The sequence below is a fragment of the Equus asinus genome, chromosome 22, assembly GCF_041296235.1.
Source record: "Equus asinus isolate D_3611 breed Donkey chromosome 22, EquAss-T2T_v2, whole genome shotgun sequence".
Classification (NCBI taxonomy): domain Eukaryota; kingdom Metazoa; phylum Chordata; class Mammalia; order Perissodactyla; family Equidae; genus Equus; species Equus asinus.
The window spans coordinates 13600219-13619092 of NC_091811.1; the positions used below are offsets into that span (position 1 = coordinate 13600219).

The following is an 18874-nucleotide window of genomic DNA, read 5'->3' on the forward strand; positions in this document are numbered from 1 at the left end:
TATGTACTGGGGGGATTGGGAGAGAAAAAGCAAGAAAAAAAAAAAAAAAGATTGGCAAGTTGTTAGATGAGGTGCCAATCTTTAAAGAAAAAAAGGGAAAAGAAAAATGATTAAATCACATCAGAGCAACTATAAAATAGTATTAAAAAACATAAAACAATACAGTATAATTAAACATTAAGGCTGAGGAACAACATATAAAACAATAATAACAGGGTAGAAGAGTTCAACAAAGGTTACTTTTGAGCCAGAATCCTTAGGTAGTAAAACTGAAAATCCACAGGGAAAAAGACACTGTGAAGCAGAAGAGCACAGATTAGAAAACTCATAACCTGCATTCAAGGAACACCAACGCTATCAGCTTGTCTAGACTAGAGCAGCGAGGCTAGTGAGTCTCTCACCTAAAAATGAGGTTAGAAATTCTTAAAGGGTTTGGTTGATGGGAGACTTGAGAGGCCAGGCTAAGGTGCTTGTGAAAGACTTTTTAACATCTATCAATGCAATTGAAATCAATAAACATTTTTTACAGAAGCAACTATGTGTAAAGTACCAAGAGAGGGTTCCCAAACTCAAGTATATGGGGGAAACAACACACGAACTATTAGCATATAATACAAAGTAAGATAGAATAAGTCCTGAAATCAAAACAGAAACAAACTCTAATGGAATTACAAAAGAGGGTATGACTCACTCCAATCATGAGGATTTAGGCAAGCTTCACAAGGCAGGGAGCAGCTGATCTGAACCTTAAAAGATAGGCAGACTTTCAAAAGAGTTTTTCTAATCCCCAAATCACTATCAGTCAAATGCTAAAATTCTGCTTTATTTAGGAGGCTTTTGTTACTGGGATTTACCTAACTTGAGTTCTTCATACAGCAATTGCTTCTGAATTGCACTGTAACACACCTCCTGATATATCCAGTACGAAAGAATGTTATAACAAGCAATTTTAATGTTCACAGAGAGGAAAAACCATTTCCTCCTTAGCTCTGTCCTCACGGCACTCGGCACAGTGACAGCTCCACAACAGGTGCTCGATACTGTCTACTGAGGACAAGCACTGATCGTTCTAAACTCTGATTTAGCCATTAGAGTGAAAATGCTTTAGAGAAAATGTTAAAGAAACTAACAACTGAATTTAACTAATATAGAGCTAAATTCTTGAGGAAGGGACACAAAGGTCGGCAAAATTAAACGCAGAACACCAAGAGAAGAGGCACTATAACAGAAAAACATGATAATAGGAAAGACTCATCAACAATATATGCCTCATTGTTTTTATCATTCACGTCCTATATTGGTGAATATCAACCGGAAGTGTAAAATAGTTTCAGTGTGAGTACATATGAAGCATGCTAGAAATACTTTAAATAACCACTGCATAATCACATCTTAAAATAGTTACATATCTCCTAAGAAGATATTCCAAAGTTCTTGTGAGGGGCAGTGAATTTTGGTGAGTGTGACAGAAAAACTGGCTAAGTATCTGGATCAATATGGAATATCTACTATCTCCAAGGTCAATAAGGCATAATGGAGGGCATCTATCTACCTTAGCCCGGGGAGATCACTGTGTACACCGGATCAGACCAGTCAACTATGCTGTCCTCTTTCTCAGACTCCAGCAGCATTAACATAATGTACTTGCCCCCTCTTCTACAGGCAATCTTCTCTCTTGCCTTCTGTGATACTGATGAGGATTTTTAGGCTGCTTAATTTTAAAATGGCTTATGATGAGGATTTTTAGGCTGGTTAGTTTTAAAACTACAGATGAGATTCAGGCTCCAAGGAGTGGAATTTGTTTGCCCCTTTGTTGGGAAACATTTACATTTCTAAGGGAAACCTCTATCTGTGAAGATGCCTCCCTCTCTGTGCCAGGAAGAAGGGGGGATGGTCTTATCTCTAGAAGCTCTTAATCAATGCCATTGGCAAGAACTTAAGTTGGTTACTGCCTGGCAACCTCATGTAACTGACCTCCCCCCCCCCCCCTACAAATCCTCCTTTGTCTTTAGTTGAAGATAATATTTGAGCGCTGACTTCTGCCATTTACTCAATCCGGTTTGATTCTTATCTAAAAGTTGTGGGACCGCCAAATGGCCAGACCAAACGGGCACTGATACCATTTTAACTTTTTTACATATTCTTTGTCTTGTAAAGAGATAACTCACATACCTATGCCTTAAATTTAGCCCTAACCCTCAACTCGGGGCAGCAGCAGGAGCTCTGACTGCCCGTGGGTCCTGTCCCCATGCCAGCGGGGGCAGCAGCAGCGGCTCTGCCTGCCCATGGGCTCTGTCCCCATGCCAGCGGGGGCAGCAGAAGCGGCGGCAGCAGAAGCTCTGACTGCCCATGGGTCCTGTCCCCATGCCAGCGGGGGCAGCAGCAGCGGCTCTGCCTGCCCATGGGCTCTGTCCCCATGCCAGCGGGGGCAGCAGAAGCGGCGGCAGCAGAAGCTCTGACTGCCCATGGGTCCTGTCCCCATGCTATTCTATACTATTCTCTAAATAAAAGAGCACTATTGCCAGATCTTAAGAGTCTAAAGAAATCTTTCTTTCAACTCCTCGGCTCACCGACCCCGCATCAATACCATTCTCTCCTTTTTCTTTCCCACTTCAACTGGACTTCTCATTTTAGTTTCCTTTCAAGCACCACCTTCTCCTACTTTACCCAACATTTATCTCTAAATGTTGAGGATCCTAAGGGCTCAGCTCTAATTCCATGTTCTTTTGTTAACATCTTATCTCTAGATGATATCGCTTATTCTTAGGGGTTTCAATATGATTTTTAAGCTCAAGTCTCCAAAATTAATTTAATTACACTAGACTTTTCTAAGTTTAGACTTTTCTAAACTTCAAATCTGTACATCCAACTGCTTGCTCAATATCTCAGTTAGGATATCTCACAGATACCTTCACATGTTGAAAATGGACCTGTTCTTTTTCCCTGGCAAACCTGTTTATCATCACTCTCAGGGTTCTCCCACCTTATTATTTAGCATTAGCAAATATCCAGTTACTCAAGCCAGGAAGCTAGGAACCATCTCTGATTCCTTCCTCTCCTTTAGTGCCCTGCCCACATTCCAATCCATGAGAAATTCCTGACCACTTTACCTAAAAAAAATCCACCCTCTCTTCTGTTTCTCTTCTGAGCCTCCAAAAACCTCTATCATTAACCCTCACCTTCATTATTACTACAAGCTTCCTACTATGATGTGAGCTCCTTGGGAGGAATGATCTTGTGTGTCTTATATCATTACTATTTCTGGCACAGAAAATTGTGCAGCACAACGTAGGTATGCAATACATATTTATTGACAGATATTTTCTTTGTAACTACTCTTATTCCATTCCAATCTATTCTCAAAATATTACAAAAAAAATAATATTCTCAACATGCAAAATCAGATCCTGTCAATCTTCGACATAAAATGCTTTACAACTTGTAAAATCTAAACTTCTTATCATGGCCTATAAGGTCCTGCATGATTAATACCCACCCTTGCCTATATTCTACCTTATTCACCATACTCTGATCCTTGAATGTGCCAAGCTGTTCCTTACCTTAGGAATTTCCTCCATTTTAAATACGGTTTCCTCCACTTTTTACATGGCTTTTTTAGATCTCATCTTAATGTCATATCTTCAGGGAGACCTTCTCTGATAGTTCTAAATTTGGTGCCTATCATCTTTCCCTCCTCTATGATCTTTCACAATACCCTGTTTATTTTCCTGTAGCACTTACCATAATTTCTGCTTACTTATTTGCTTAGTTTTATCATTATTTTTCTCCCCCATGAAACAATATACTCCAGAAGGGCAGGGAACATGTCTTTTCACTACTATATAACCAAACTTTAGCAGCAGAGCTCTACATTTAGAAAGCACTCAATAAATTTATATTGAATAAATGAAATACATCAAGTATGTGTAAAGAAAATGAGTAAAATTAAACCTAATATATGGAGGGATATAGAGTAGTCAAGGTACATCAACTCTAATAATAACAGCCATATTATCGTATCATCATAGCTTTAAGATTGGGTCAAGTCTTCAGAACAATTAACTTGCTCAACTAAATTCTAATTTAAACTATGGCCTTAGGATGTCAAACAATATGGAGTACACAATAATATCTGCGTTGAGAATTTAGAAATGATATAGGAAAAAGCCCAAGATATCTATCCTGTATCATTAAATTTGGCAGTAAGATGTTTTTGAAATTTATAGCTCATTTATTTTAAGGGGATGGGAAAGTCAGGGCGATTAACATTGCTAAGGAAATATAGAGTCAATGATGATTTTTAATTAACATTTTTATTCTGAATTACAGACATAGAGAAAAGTTGCAAAAATAGTACAGAGTTCCCATATATCCCTCACTCAGCCTCCTCTAATGTTAAGAGCTTACATAACCATATCACCATAAAGATCAAAACTACAAAATTTACACTGGTACAATACTACTAACCAAAACAAAGATCTTCTTCTAATTTGAACAGTTTTTCCCTAATGTCTTTTATTTGTTCCAGGATTCAATCTAGGATCCCATATTTCATTAGCTGACATTTCTTCTAAGTTTCCTCCACTCTATCTTTAACAGCACTCAGTCTTTCCTTGTCTTTCATGATCTTGACATTTTTAAAGTGCACTGCTCAGTTATTTTGTAAAATGTCCCAGAATTTGGATTTGTCTGGTGTTTTCTCATGATTGGAATGAGGTTATGTATTTTTGGGAAAGGATAACACAGAAATGATATTTGTCTTCTTCTCAGTGCATCATATCAAGGGGTTCATGATGTTAATATGTCTTATCACTGGCAATGTTAAACTTAATCATTTTGTTAAGGTGGTGTCTGCTAGGTCTCCTCACGGAAAAGTTACAATCTTCTTTTGATAGTTAATAAACATTTTGGGGAAGATATTTTGAGACTAGGCAAGTGCTGTTATTCCTCAAATGTTTATTCACTAATTCTCACAACCATCAATAGATCTTGTCTGCAACAATTATTGCTGAGGTATTTGCTTCATGGTGATTTTTTAAAATCTATTTCCTTCTACATTTATTAATTAGAAATCTTCCATACGAAAGAGTTGTCCTTACTCCCCTTTTACTTCTGTGTTTGATTATTATCAGCACGGACTCATGGATACTTATTTCATTCTATGTATTAACTCAAGTATTATCATTATTGATTTTTTTACTCAAATTGTTTTAGCATGGGACATTAGGAGCTCCTTCAGGTTGGCTCCTATGCTCTTTCCACAGTCCCCCAATCTTTTTGTTGAACACTTTCCTACTTTCCGGAACCACAAGGTTGTTGAGGCTCACCATGTATTTCCCCTGCCCCAGCCTGGAATCAACCACTTCTCCAAGATGCCTTGGTTCATTTTATCGGAGAAAGGCATATAGAAACCAAAATCTGGGTGTGAAGTATGCTTATTGCTTCTAAGCCCTCATAACGGACAGACTTAGGAAATATACGCAAGTATATATGCATATATACACATTGATATCTCTATGTCTATCTGCATATAAATTAAATACCATGAGTTCATCCTAGTATCTGATTCCAGTCGAACACTACAGCGTTCAAGTCTTCCCAATACTTTACTTGTTTGCAACTTCTTTCTCAAACAATGAAAAACTCAGCCCTCATTATCTACAATATATTTCTTTATTTGTTGAATTCTAGTATACGTATAAAGTGGTTTCAGAATGGCTAACTTATCTTCTGTGAGAAACACATTTACTACTAGATTACAATATTCATGTACAGGTTTTTTTTTTGTCTCTAGCATTACAGTGTTCAGTCAATAAAATGTCTTCCAAAGATATTGAGGAGAGTTCCCTTCTTCTCTACCTTTCTGAGGGTGATTACCTTATTCATTTATAAAACAAGTTCATCTGTTAGTATTTGTGTCCTTTGTGGGGTTCCACCCTACATCTTGATTGGTTTTATTTAGTTTTTTAGAGAATGTGAGGGGTAGGTGAAACATTACTACAGTTCTAAGAGTCAGAGCTATACAAAGACATATGCTAAGAAAAGTGTGACTTTCTCCCCAATCCCATTTCCCCCTTCTTTCTATTCCTCTCCCAACCACTCCTGTAGAAAACTGGTCTCTCTATTTCTGGCTTATCCTTTCTGCTTTCTTTTCCAAAAAAAGATCAGATATGTGTGTATTTTCTTCTTTTCCCTGCTTTTTCCTCCAATTCCCCCCAGTACATAGTTGTATATTTTAGTTGTGGGTCCTTCCAGTTATGGCATGTGGGACGCCACCTCAGCATGGCCTAACGAGCGGTGCCATGTCTGTGCGCAGGATCTGAACCTGGAAAACCCTGGGCCGCTGAAGTGGAGCGAGAGAACTTAACCACTCAGCCACAGGGCTGGCCCTGTGTATTTTCTTATAAGAAGAATAGCCTACTATAGATAGTATTTTGTGCTTTTTTTTTTTTTTCCTTTTTCACTTAACAGGATATCCAGAAACCACTCCCTATCAGTTCACTAGAGATCTTCCTCATTCTTTTTTAAAGCTGCTAGTCTCCAATGTGTGGATGTACCATAATGAATTCAAGTACTCTCCTACCTACGGGCAATTGAGTTGTCTCTGATATTTTGCAATTACCAACAAGACTGCAAATAACCTTGTGTATATGTATTTTTATATTATTGAAGATGTATCTTCAGATAAAGCTAGACATTGGCTAGCTGGGTCACTAAGTAACTGCATACGTATATGATAATTATAACCCACATAAAAAAATCGCTTTTGAGACTTAATGATTTTTAAGAGTGTAAAGGGACTTCTGAAACCAAAAAGTTTGAGACTAGTTAATACAGATCATAGAAATAACTGTCCAAAACACAACGGTACAAATAGGCTACAGTCAAGTGGCAATGTGATATCTTAAGACAGGGTATTCACAACTAAGGCCATGATAAACAACAGCAATGTTTAGAGTCTGTGGGATTCCCTGTATTCTTTCCGTTTTAGGGTATCATTTTTATTTCATATCTAAGGAATTTGTTTAATCTCTTCAGAACACTTTTGATGTGTTGAGCCAAGAACAAAGAATAAAGTAACAACTTATTTCCAAACCCACTTTCTGCCAAAAAAGAATACTTTTAGTTCCATCTGAAGTACCCAAAAAATTGGAAAGAAGTGAAGCTACTTTTAAAAAATACTTTCAAGATAAAACATGGGATTTTTAATTTAAAAAAATAACGGTACAGTAAGGATAATAAATGTGCAAATGCTAGATGCAACTATCCTCACTCTGGAAAACCTCACACTGGATGCTGAACAAAAGAAGTCACTAAAGAAAAATGATTCTACTTACATAAATCAAAAATATGCAAAACTAATCCACACTTTGTATTTAAAATACACACAGGTTGTAAAGAAAAGAAATAAAAAACACAATGATGATTTCCTCCCGTGGAAGTAAGGAAATAATGATTGGGAAGGAATATACATATGATTTCTGGGATGCCAGTAATATTCTAACTCCTGAGACAATCACTTTCTATGTATTGTTTACATTGCGTGTGTATGTACTTTTTAAAATGTATTTTATTCTTCAGAATAAAGGTAAATAAAAAAGTAGTCTACTGCATTCTGGGCAAACTGTACCTCCTCCCAGGAAGCGTGCAGCCACGATGGACTCAACGCCATAGCGGGCAGCCACTGAACAGCAAAAGATGGAAACGAACCTTCTAGACTAAACCAAGTTTCACTCTTCACGAACAAAAGAAAACACGTGCAGTGTTTATTAACACGAATAGTAGAATCAATCTTTGGAAGCCAAGGAGGCATCTGATAAAGATTAAATATTTATTACTCATCTTCAAAACATTAAATTTCTTTTTAACATAATAAAGAATATATTTTAATTCTAGAATTATTATTATGCCTATTGTGAAAGTACTAAAATAATTCCTTCCCTTACTTCTCCTATTTCTCAAAAACATCAACAGATGGACCCAAATGTATATTCAAAAATTCAAAATACAAACAAAAAATTCAGGTAATAACTTTTTTTTAATACAAATCTTCAATTAATGGCTTTTCTACTATTCTATCCTCCATGAATTCTACTATTAGCCATTTCTCCAAAGACCCCTAGCTTCTTTTAGTGGGAAATCACATTTAGAGATCGCAATATGGGTGCTACAGATACTCACTACCACTGGCTTGTCATGTGCAATAACATAGTTAAATAAGCAGCAGAGGTAGTTAGTAGAAGAGAGAAGATCAGATCCAAAGTATTCTATTTGTAGTCCAGTGCTCTTTATACTATATTTGAATGAATTACATCCATGTGTATCTTGCATATGGCCATCAGCAATCGTTTTTCACAACTTTAATATCTATCACTTACTGAGACACCTTGGAAAAGTCACTCATCCACTCTAAATTAGTTTTCTCTACATGTAGTATTTAATAAATAATCTGACTCACTTATCTCTTGATTGTATAAAGAGGAAATGACAGGTTACATATGAAAGTACTTTTGGTGCTATCATAACAACTGACAGAAGACTAGAAGGGCATCTTTCAGTTTACAAAGATAGACTAGTAGCAGAAAACTTCAAACGGTGAGGGGTGGAACAAGACAAATTAAACAATTAACGGCATAACACAAAGAAGGGCATATACATCTTTCCTTATAAATCTTCCTATAATTAAAAGTTACGTGATCCTAGTTAAGAAATGAGTTTGAATTGAAATCCTAGAAATATGTGAATTATTCAATAAAGTATAAAGATGCCAACTCAAACTTGTAAGCAGTGAAATAGTTTCCTATAAACAGTCTAGTGAAATTGTTAGCAATGAAGAAAAAATAAGACTCTCACCAGACAAAATATCCTAAAATAATTTTTTTTAATTTTTTTTGTGAGGAAGATTCACCCTGAGCTAACATCTCTTGCCAATCTTCCTTTTTCATTTTTTGGGGTGTTTATGCTTGAGGAAGATTAGCCCTGAGCTAACACCTGTGCCAATCTTTCCTCTACTTTGTATGTAGGATGCCTCCACAGCATGGCTGATGAGTGGAGTAGGTCCAGATCTGGGATCCAAACCTGCGAACCCAGGCCACCAAAGCAGAGGGCATGGAACTTTAACCACCAGCCCATGGGGTCGGCCCGCAAACCTAAAATAATTTAAATTAAGAAGTAAAGGTAGGGGCTGGCCCCGTGGCTGAGTGGTTGAGTTCACACGCTCTGCTTTGGCAGCCTGGGGTTCCGCGGTTCGGGTCCTGGGTGCGGACATGGCACCACTCATCAGGTCATGCCAAGGCAGTGTTCCACATAGCACAACCAGAAGGACTCACAACTAGAATATACAACTATGTACTGGGGGGCGTTACAGAGAAGAAGGGGAAAAACAAAGAAAAAGATTGGCAACAGATGTTAGCTCAGTGTCAATCCTAAAAAGAAAAAAAGAAGTAAAGGGAAAAAATGAAAGCCCAGAATAACTTTAAAATATTTATAGGTACAGTCATGCACCACATAACGACCATTCATTCAGTCAACAACAGACTGCCTATATAATGGTGGTCTCATAAAACTGGTACCATATAGCCTAAGTGTGTAGTAGGCTATACCATCTAGGTCTGTGTTAAGTACACTCTATGATGTTTGCACAATGATGAAATTGCCTAATGATGCACTTCTCAGAATGCATCCCTGTCATTTAGTGATGCAAAATTGTAAATATTTATATGTTCTCAAAATGGGGATAAACTAACCAAAGAATCCAAGAAAAAAAGCCACCATGGAAGAGAGAGAAATTTGAATTACATTAACAAACAAATGAAAATTTAAGAGAAGAAAAAATACTCAGTCTTATTGGTAATCAGAGAAACATAAATTAAAACAAAAATTAAATATTTTCTCCACATCAGATTGGCACTAAAAAATAAAAAATGAGAAAGCGAAAATTGACAGTATCAACTGTTATTGGCAAGAATGAGGGAAAACTGGTATGCTGCTTTTTTCAAAAGTTGGTGCATTTGAGAAAATTTACACTATTTCTATAAAGAATATGTATTTTATAAACAATAAAAGTTATATAAAAGAGGAATGAAAAAAGGAATTAAAAATCCGAATTTTTATGTCTGAAATGAATTTGTTGTAAAGCCTAAAAATGGCTTCTACATAACAGATGATAACTCCTCCAAATCTCTCCAGTAAAGATTTCATGATTATGCAGTTGTGGCATAAACACTCTATCATACCCAGTTAGAAGCTGTAACGAGAGAAAAACAACCTGGCAGTGGCTTAGTGGTCTTAGTGGGAGTTTCAGAGATTTCCAGCAAGTTAATGGTATTCTTCTTGAAAACTTAAACCTTCATTCTGACACATTAGAGATCCAGGAAGTCTCGGTTAAAATCATGGCTGAGCTACTTAGAAAGCCGTGTGCATTTGGGTAAGAAATTCAACTTCTCTATTTCCTCATTTGTAAAATGTGCACAAAACCATCTGCCCCACTGCACTACTGTGAAGGTCAGAGACAATGAGTGACCAGGGCCTAGTTTCCAGAACTGGGCACATAATTGGCGCTTACCATGTGGTCACTGCTGCTATTGTTACTGAGCCTGGTTTAACTTACTCTGTGAATAATTAGGTTTTACATACCAATTATCACTTCATTTAGGTAAAAAAGTACTGTATAAATGGCCTGTATGATTGTGAAGTATTCTCTCTAAACTGAGTTTTCTTGGTTTTTGGGGGTTTTTTTGAAGAAGATTAGCCCTGAGCTAACATCTGCTGCCAATCCTCCTCTTTTTGCTGAGGAAGAGTGGCCCTGAGCTAACATCCGAGCCCATCTTCCTCTACTTTATATGTGGGACGCCTACCACAGCATGGCTTGCCAAGCGGTGCCATGTCTTGCACCCAGGATCCGAACCGGCGAACCCTGGGCCGCCAAAGCGGAACGTGCGCACTTAACCTCTGCGCCACCAGGCCGGCCCCTAAACTGAGTTTTTAAAAAGGAAGGAAAGAAAGAGAGAGGAAAGAAAGGTGGGGAAAAAAGGGAAAGAAAGAAGGGAACCCAGAAGGAAGTGAAACAGACACAAACCAAGATTAGCAATGCACTTTAATGAAGGAAAATGGCAAAGTTATGCTGACCACCTGAACCTCAATAGAACCCACGCAGTAAACTGACTGTGAACTTACCAATTACATGCGATCAACTTGAAGCCAGATGAACTTTCTCCTATGCTGAAGAGTCCTCACAAAGCTGTGGAATAAAACTTGCCTTTTCTATTTAAAGCCATTCCTTTATTGCTAAATAGTTGGCCTGAGAGGAAGGCAGCAAGCAGGGTTAGAAAGAGAAAAAAGAGGAGGAGAAAGATGAAGAGAAAAACAACATGCAGCCATGGATCAAACTTCTTCACCCGACCCTTCCAGGTTCTCCTTGCATTCTAACCTGTAGCTGCTGGGAGCTGTCATTGAGATTGTCCTCCCTTCGTCGAGCCTCCTCTAGCATCTGTGCACTCTTCTTCTTTTCCACCTGTTCCTTGTGCTTCAGATTGGCTACTTTCTTATTCTGGTCTTTCACTTGCCTATTGATAAGGAGGAGAAAAATCAAGCCATTCATATATATGCATAGAAAAGAAAATATTTATTTACAGACTTACACCACTAACACCAAGGAACAGCTGGAAACCAACAAAGAATTCCTGCTTTGAAATTTTCCCAACACTTTCAAATTCTTTCCTACCACTGGGAGCAAATTATTAACAGTGATGCTTCAGGAACACATACTTCAGCATGTACTTTATGAAGCAGAATGAAATCGTAAAACAAAAGAAAGCTATGTGATAGTTTGAAATGAGAGGAAAAAGAAACCAATTCAGAGATTTATGTTGGAAGTATGCAAACAAGTCTCCTGACATCAATGCTATAAAATAGTAGAATGGCTGATTAAGAAAGGTTTTGTAATTCAACTCTAATTTTACTATTATTAAATATTGCAAACTTTCAAAAGGCTGTATATAATATATATGCATATGAAAATAATGATACAAACATCTGGGAACCCAACTTAAGCAAGAGAACATTATATTTACTTCTGAAACGTCCTATCCTACTCCACTGCCTCCAAACTTAGACAAAAATAACCTATATCATAATTTGGGGTTTAAAATCCCCTTGCTTTTATTACAGTTTTCCTACACACATGGATCCTTCATTTAGTTTGCATGTTTTTGAAATTTATATATAAAGTTATTAATAAACTATTTTTTCTTTGCAATGTATGTTTTGAGAATCATACTGATCAATGACTGTAATGTATTTTTTTATCCCCTCCATTTTCACTGCAGTGTAAAATAATATACAACAACTGTTTTAACCCATTCCCAAGGTAATGGACAATTGGGTTGTTTCCGTTTTTCTTACTATTGCAAACAATGCTGCTGGGTACATTCTGATATCCCTGTGCAGGTTTCTCCGAGGTAGAGGCCTAGAAACTAAACTGCTAGGCCACTTAGTAGGTACACTTTCAACTTAACTAATTATTTCCAAGAAGCTGTATAAATTTATACTTTCTCATTAGTAATGCATAACAGTGCCTGCCACACTTCTACACATCCACTAATACTTGGTACTATCAGACTTTCTAAGTTTTACTAACCTGGTAGATATAAATATCTCATTGAGTTTTAAAATGCATGTTCCTGACTACTGAGGCTGAACATCTTTTCACATAGTATTTGGCAATTCATGTTTCCACTTCTTTGAAATAACTATTCATGTGTTTTGCTCATTTTTCAATTAGGATATCTTTTTCTTAATGATATAAGTATTCTTCAATATATTCTGGATAATAATCTTTGACCTGTTATATAAATATTTTCTTTCAATCTACGAATTATTTCTTTTTTTTTTTTGAAAGAAGCTTTCTTTCTTTTTTCTTTTTTTTTTAAGATTGGCACCTGAGCTAACAACTTGCCAATCTTTTTTTTTTTTTGCTTTTTCTCCCCAAATCCCCCCAGTAGACAGTTGTGTATTTTTAGTTGTGGGTCCTTCTAGTTGTGGCATGTGGGACGCCACCTCAACGTGGCCTGACGAGTGGTACCATGTCCGTGCCCAGGATCCGAACCGGCGAAACCCTGGGCGACCAAAGCAGAGCGCAGGAACTTAACCACTCGGCCATGGGGCCGGCCCTTGAATTATTTCTTTGATTGATTTATGATATGTTATCATTTATAAAATTAAAAAATTGTAATTGTTTCAATTGTATCAATCTTCTTTATGGTTTGCAACTTTTGACTTTTTCATGAAATCTTCCCCATTCCAAGTTCATAAAGACATTCCCCTAAAAATTTTGTTAACTTTGTCTTTCACAGTGAAGTCACTAATCTACCTGTAATTAATGTTGTGTATGGTATGAGGTAAAGCTATAATTTCATTTTTGTGGTATGGTATGAGGTAAGAATAAAATTTGACTTTTTACATATATTGATAATTAATTGTCCCAGCAGTACTTAACAACGCAACACTACTTCCGTCACATACAAAGTTTCTATATACCTGTGTGCCTGTTTTATGGCTCTCTACTCTGGTATCTTCGTATATTTCTATGCCAAATCTATACTACTTTCATTACTATACCTTTATAAGGAGTCTCAATAGTGTCTGGTAAGGAAAGCCTGCCTACCTTGTTCTTCTTCAGGACTGTTGTGGCAATTCTTGGCTCTTTACACATCCCACATAAATTTCAGAACCAGCCTGTCAAGTTCTACTAAAATAACCAACCAACAACCACAGCAACCAAAACTCAAGAGCAGCCTATTGGGATTCTGATTGAAATTGCACTGAAGTTTTTATATCAATTTGGGAAGAAGTGACACTTTCATGCTCTTGAATCTTTCAACGCATTAACAATGGCATATCTTTCCATTTATTTAGTTCTCCTTAAACAGCTTTCAACAAAGTTTTATAATTTCCTCGATAAAAGACTTGCATTTATTTTATTCCTAGGTACCTTATATGTTTTGTCATCATTTTAAATTCCACATATCATGTCATTACACACAGTTCCTTACACAAAGTACTCTAGAAAAAGTACTGTTTCAACAATGTAAATATTATCAACAAAATTAACAATCATTCCTTGTCATCATCTAATATCCAGTCCATATTCAAATTTTCCCAGTTGTCTCAAAAAAAAATTTTTTTCACAGTGGCTTGTTTGAATCAGAATCCTAAAAAGGTCCACAGCATTGTGTTTGCTCATTACGTACTTCCAGTCTCTATTAATCTAGAGAAAAGTCCCTCACCTCCTCCCCTGTTCCCTTCTTCAATGGCACGGACTTGTTAAAGAAGCTGAGACAGCTGTTCTGTAAAATGATTCACATTTTGGAACGCCTGTTTGCTTCTTTATGTATCATTTAACTTGTTTTTTTATTTCCTGCTTTTTCTTTTTTTGAATACTGAAAGTTAGCTTTAAAGACTTGAGCAGATTCAGTTTCAACTTTTGAGGTCAGAATACCAGGTAACAGCGTTGTATACTTCATATTGTCTCACAACAGAAAGCATAAAATGTCTGGTTTTCATTCATCAGTGAATTAAGGTAGTGACAGCCTGGCTTCTTATGAGTGTAAAGTTCACCTTTCATCAACGTTTCATCTAATGGTTCCATGCACTGATGAACTTTTCCTGAATAAATTATTTCAATGGTATACTTTTTAAATTAAATTTTATAATGCCTTCTTGTTGGCATGTAGACATGCACTTGATTTCTGTATATGGATTTTATATCTGGCAAACTTGGTAAATGCTCCTGCTATTTCTAATAATTTCTCCGCAAATTCTTTTCAGTTTTCTACGTAGACAGTTGTATGATACATAATGATTTTTTTCAATCTTTACACTCTCTTGTTTTTCTTGTCTTATTGAACCTGCTAGAAGTTCCAGAACCATAATGAAAACAAGTAACGAGAGTGGGTATCTTTCTCTTTCTCCTGATTCTAAAGGAAATGCTTTTTACACTTCACGATTGACTCAGGTATTTGCTAGTTTTTTCTGTAGAAACTCTTTATCTATTCCTTGTCTGCTGAAAGTTGCTATTGTTTTAGTTGTGAATGAGTGAATGTTCAATTTATTGACATGCTTTTGAGATTTCCTAATGTTTAAACCAATTTTTTCATGAGATAAACCCTATTTTGTATTTTGCATCATATTTACTGGTATAAATTTCCTTATTTCCTTCCAGCTCAACTATACATTTATAAAATTAATGAAAACATTTGGCATTTTTATTGTTTTGTGTAACGAAGATTTGCTAGAGACTATAGTTAATGATATTGTCAGAAACAAAGCCGTGCAAACCTCTCTTAAGGTTTTGAAAGCACACATTCTCTTTTGGGTGATTTGGATATGATTCTACCTATAGGCCGTGAAAACCTTTTTTAATAATTTCTAAATGATTCTTCAACATAGAATGTTAATTATGAGAAATTATTCAAAATTAAATAGTAAATTAATGACATAGATGGTATGATAAAAACTCATTCTCTGATGGAAGTGTACACTGATAAGATATCCAAAAGTCACATTTCAGATCTTTACTTTCTGCCATCTTGAATATCCACAGAAAGATACAGTCACAGAGAATATAATAAAATCAGTTACCACTAAAAAAAAAAATGGAAGTAATATCTATATTTGAGTCTCCTCACTCCATGATTTCTGTGCTAATATCTCTATTTTTATTAATCTGATATCATTCATATCAACTAAAGGAAAAAACAGATTGGGATCTTTGCATTAGAAAGACAAAGAAATGGAACAAAGTTTTGTTTTCATGAATCAAACTGCTCTTTCTCAAAACTAAATGCCTCACAACATCGGTTTACTAGATGCAAAAATTTTGCTTTAAAGTTAGTAGCATTTCTATGCACTTTGTCTTTTGAAACACTACTTTCTCTCCACTTGAAATGATGAGTGTGAGAGAATAAGCCTTTAGTTCTTCCATAGAATTTGTCTCTTCATTAACATTCGATGATGAATGTAAAAGTGTAGTGTAAACTATTAAATACTAAATAAATGTAAGATATTATTATTTTTTTATGTTTTTATTTTATTTTATTTTTTTACTTTATGTGGACAGCTCAAAAAGAAACCAAAGGTTTTAGGCAGAAAGAGTCAGGGAAAAATTTTACATCCAGAAGAAATTACCTCAAGGTCACAGGGTTGCCAGAAAATTAGACCAAATGCTAGGTTACAGGTAAAGAAGACTAATCTCACCAAAAGGTGGAATCAGGATTACCAACAAATTGAAAAAATATGTTTAAGGCATTGCCCAAGGAGAAAATGGGCTCTGGAATGTAAGAGAATCTAAATTTGCCTAAACCTTGACAGTCTGCTAAGTTCTTTACATTTTCATTACTCATTAAATAGACAAATATTTGATTAAACATCACTATCATCTATCAAACACTAGGGATATAATTCCATGAATAAAAATAATTCCTTCTCAGACACCTCCCAGGCATCCAAGCAAAGGCAGTACATACGTACTACAAGAGCATAGAGCAAAGGAACCTAACCTAGGCTGACGGTAGGTGTAGCGGTGACGACCAGGAAAAGCTTCCTAGAAAGTGATGTATGAACTTTCTCCAGGGTTACTCGGCAGGGAGAACACTATGAATAAAGCCCTGATGAAAAAGAGAATGTGTCATGTTACCGGGAAACCACATTCAGTATGACTACAGCTTCAAGTTGGAGGAACCACGTAGAGAAAAAGGAAGCTAAAGGTAAACAAAAGTCAAATAATTACATCATAATAAGCAAAGAATTCGTAGTTTGTCCTAAGTTTGTAAGACTTTATGTAGAAAAGTAATATAATCAGATTTCCAAAGTTTTGGGAAATAAATACAGGGGAATCATAATTAGGGGACAATTAGATAGCTTTTACAATAATGCAGAAAAGAAGCAATTCGACTTTGCCCTAAAGTTGCACCAATAAACTGAACCAATAATAACAGACAAGCTATTATGGTTTATATTTAATTAATCTCCTTTAAATCAGGTAATGATAGCCTGGGGTGAGTTTTCCTTTCACAATATATTCTACGAAAGTTGTTTTGATTATCTCCAAACTATATCATCATGACCACTTCCCCAAACCCATTATTCCTCGCTTCTGGTTCTCTTGGAAAGTCATCGGCAAAGAATTTTCCTTTTCAACTCAATTTACAAAACACATTTGAAGAGAATCAATTTTCACTACCACTTTCAAAATAGAAGTTTAACAAACTTCTTAAGTGATTTTTGAATTTAGAAACTAATAATAACTAACACTGAATTGTTTAATACCTAAACCAAATAGCTAGTTATAGCGTCTTAACAATGTCTTTTGTGGCCATCAGCAGAAAATATACCAAGCACAACAGAAACAAAAACACCCCTAAGACCTTAATGAAGAAAAACAAAGTGAAGAAAATTTAAGTAGATATATTTCTTCCTGCCTATGACAAAGGTCAAGTTCTTCAATTCCATTAGACTTGTACTTTAAATATGAAATCTGCTCGCAAAAAGAAGTAAACTGCTTTAGTGATCTTTGCAACTATATTCCAAAATCCCAGGCAAGACTCAATGGCTAAAATGCATTATTTTCACTGACAAAGACAAGACTAACAATAGGTAACACTTTAGCTTAATATTTTTTTAAAGAGAGAGTAATACCAATATGTATCTAAATAAATTAAATCAATTTATGGATCTGCTAGCTGACAGTTAAGATCACTGATTTCCTCATCTGTTTCTCCTAGTCCGCAATCTCAAATTCTGAGACCTTGAAGTCATATTCATGGTAATAGAAGCTGGAAGTTGGAAGGAAGGTTTCTATCAAAGTATAACCCATACCCTCACAGCCAATTGTTTTGAAGTTTTTAACTCACTCCTCTCCCCTTGCTCCACTCTCGATTTCTTGTCACTCTTTTATACTGCTGAACATGTTTTTATACATGTAAATAACAAGGTAATAGGTGCCAATGAAAACCTCGCTTTTGCTCTAACACCGTGAAATTTTAACTTGCCTCTCATATCTATGCCAATATGACACCACCGAGGGCCTTTAACAGAGGCAAAGGGTGGCCTTGTTATCCTGAAACCAGTGGAAAACATATTTTCATAAGAAGTTCAAATATGAGCTGGTGGTATAGGGAAATCAACAGGGATAATGTTAAATGTTTGTAAATTAAAAAAAACAAAAGAGGGAAAATCAATTTCAAAAATGTTAATTCATTGCCAGTATTCTAAAGCTTTGCCAGTCAAAGCATGCTCCGCGGATCAGCAGCATCAGTACCAGCTGAGAGCTTTTAGTAATGCAAAAGCCCATGCCCTACTCAAACCCACCAAATCAGAACTGCATTTTAACAAACTTCCATTCAATTTGTATGATGTTAAAGTTTGAGAAGCGCTGTTTGAAAGTACCTTACCAAATAAATTACATTACCTAATACCTAAAACATAAGTTGTGTTGTGGAGCTTTCCTTGAGCGAGGCTGAGAATGTAGTACGAACCCAGTCAATACTGAAGGAGCATCCCATACAACAGGATAGAAATGACGAAGGAGTGGCAATTCTCACCTAAGAATAACACATTAATCCAACCCCCATCCCCATTCTCCAAGGAGCAGAAAACATATATTTAAAAACGTAATCTACATATTGTTTCTGGGCCTTACAAGGACATACAGAACAAGAAATAGAGGATAGTAAAGTATGTGGTGAACATGAAATCAGAGAAACCGGATTTGTACCCTAGACTCTGCCACTAAGTAGCTATGACCCTGAGAGTAAGTCCCCTAGCTCCTCTGAAACTTAATTTTCTTATCTGTAAAATGGGAAAATATCTTCCCATT

General features: G+C 36.1%; 1 protein-coding gene across 16 annotated transcripts in view; it reads right to left on the reverse strand.

Annotated features, from left to right (window-relative positions):
• The window catches only part of ERC1 (ELKS/RAB6-interacting/CAST family member 1), a 526143-nt gene that overhangs the window by 289276 nt on the left and 217993 nt on the right, over positions 1-18874 (reverse strand). For all 16 annotated transcript variants that reach the window (XR_011497049.1, XR_011497048.1, XM_070494769.1 and 13 more), the window contains one exon: positions 11429-11564. Coding sequence is in view for 14 of the 16 variants with exons in the window: in XM_070494769.1 (XP_070350870.1) it covers positions 11429-11564 (136 nt within the window). In the remaining 2 variants the exon portion in view is untranslated. The remainder of the gene's footprint in view (positions 1-11428; positions 11565-18874) is intronic.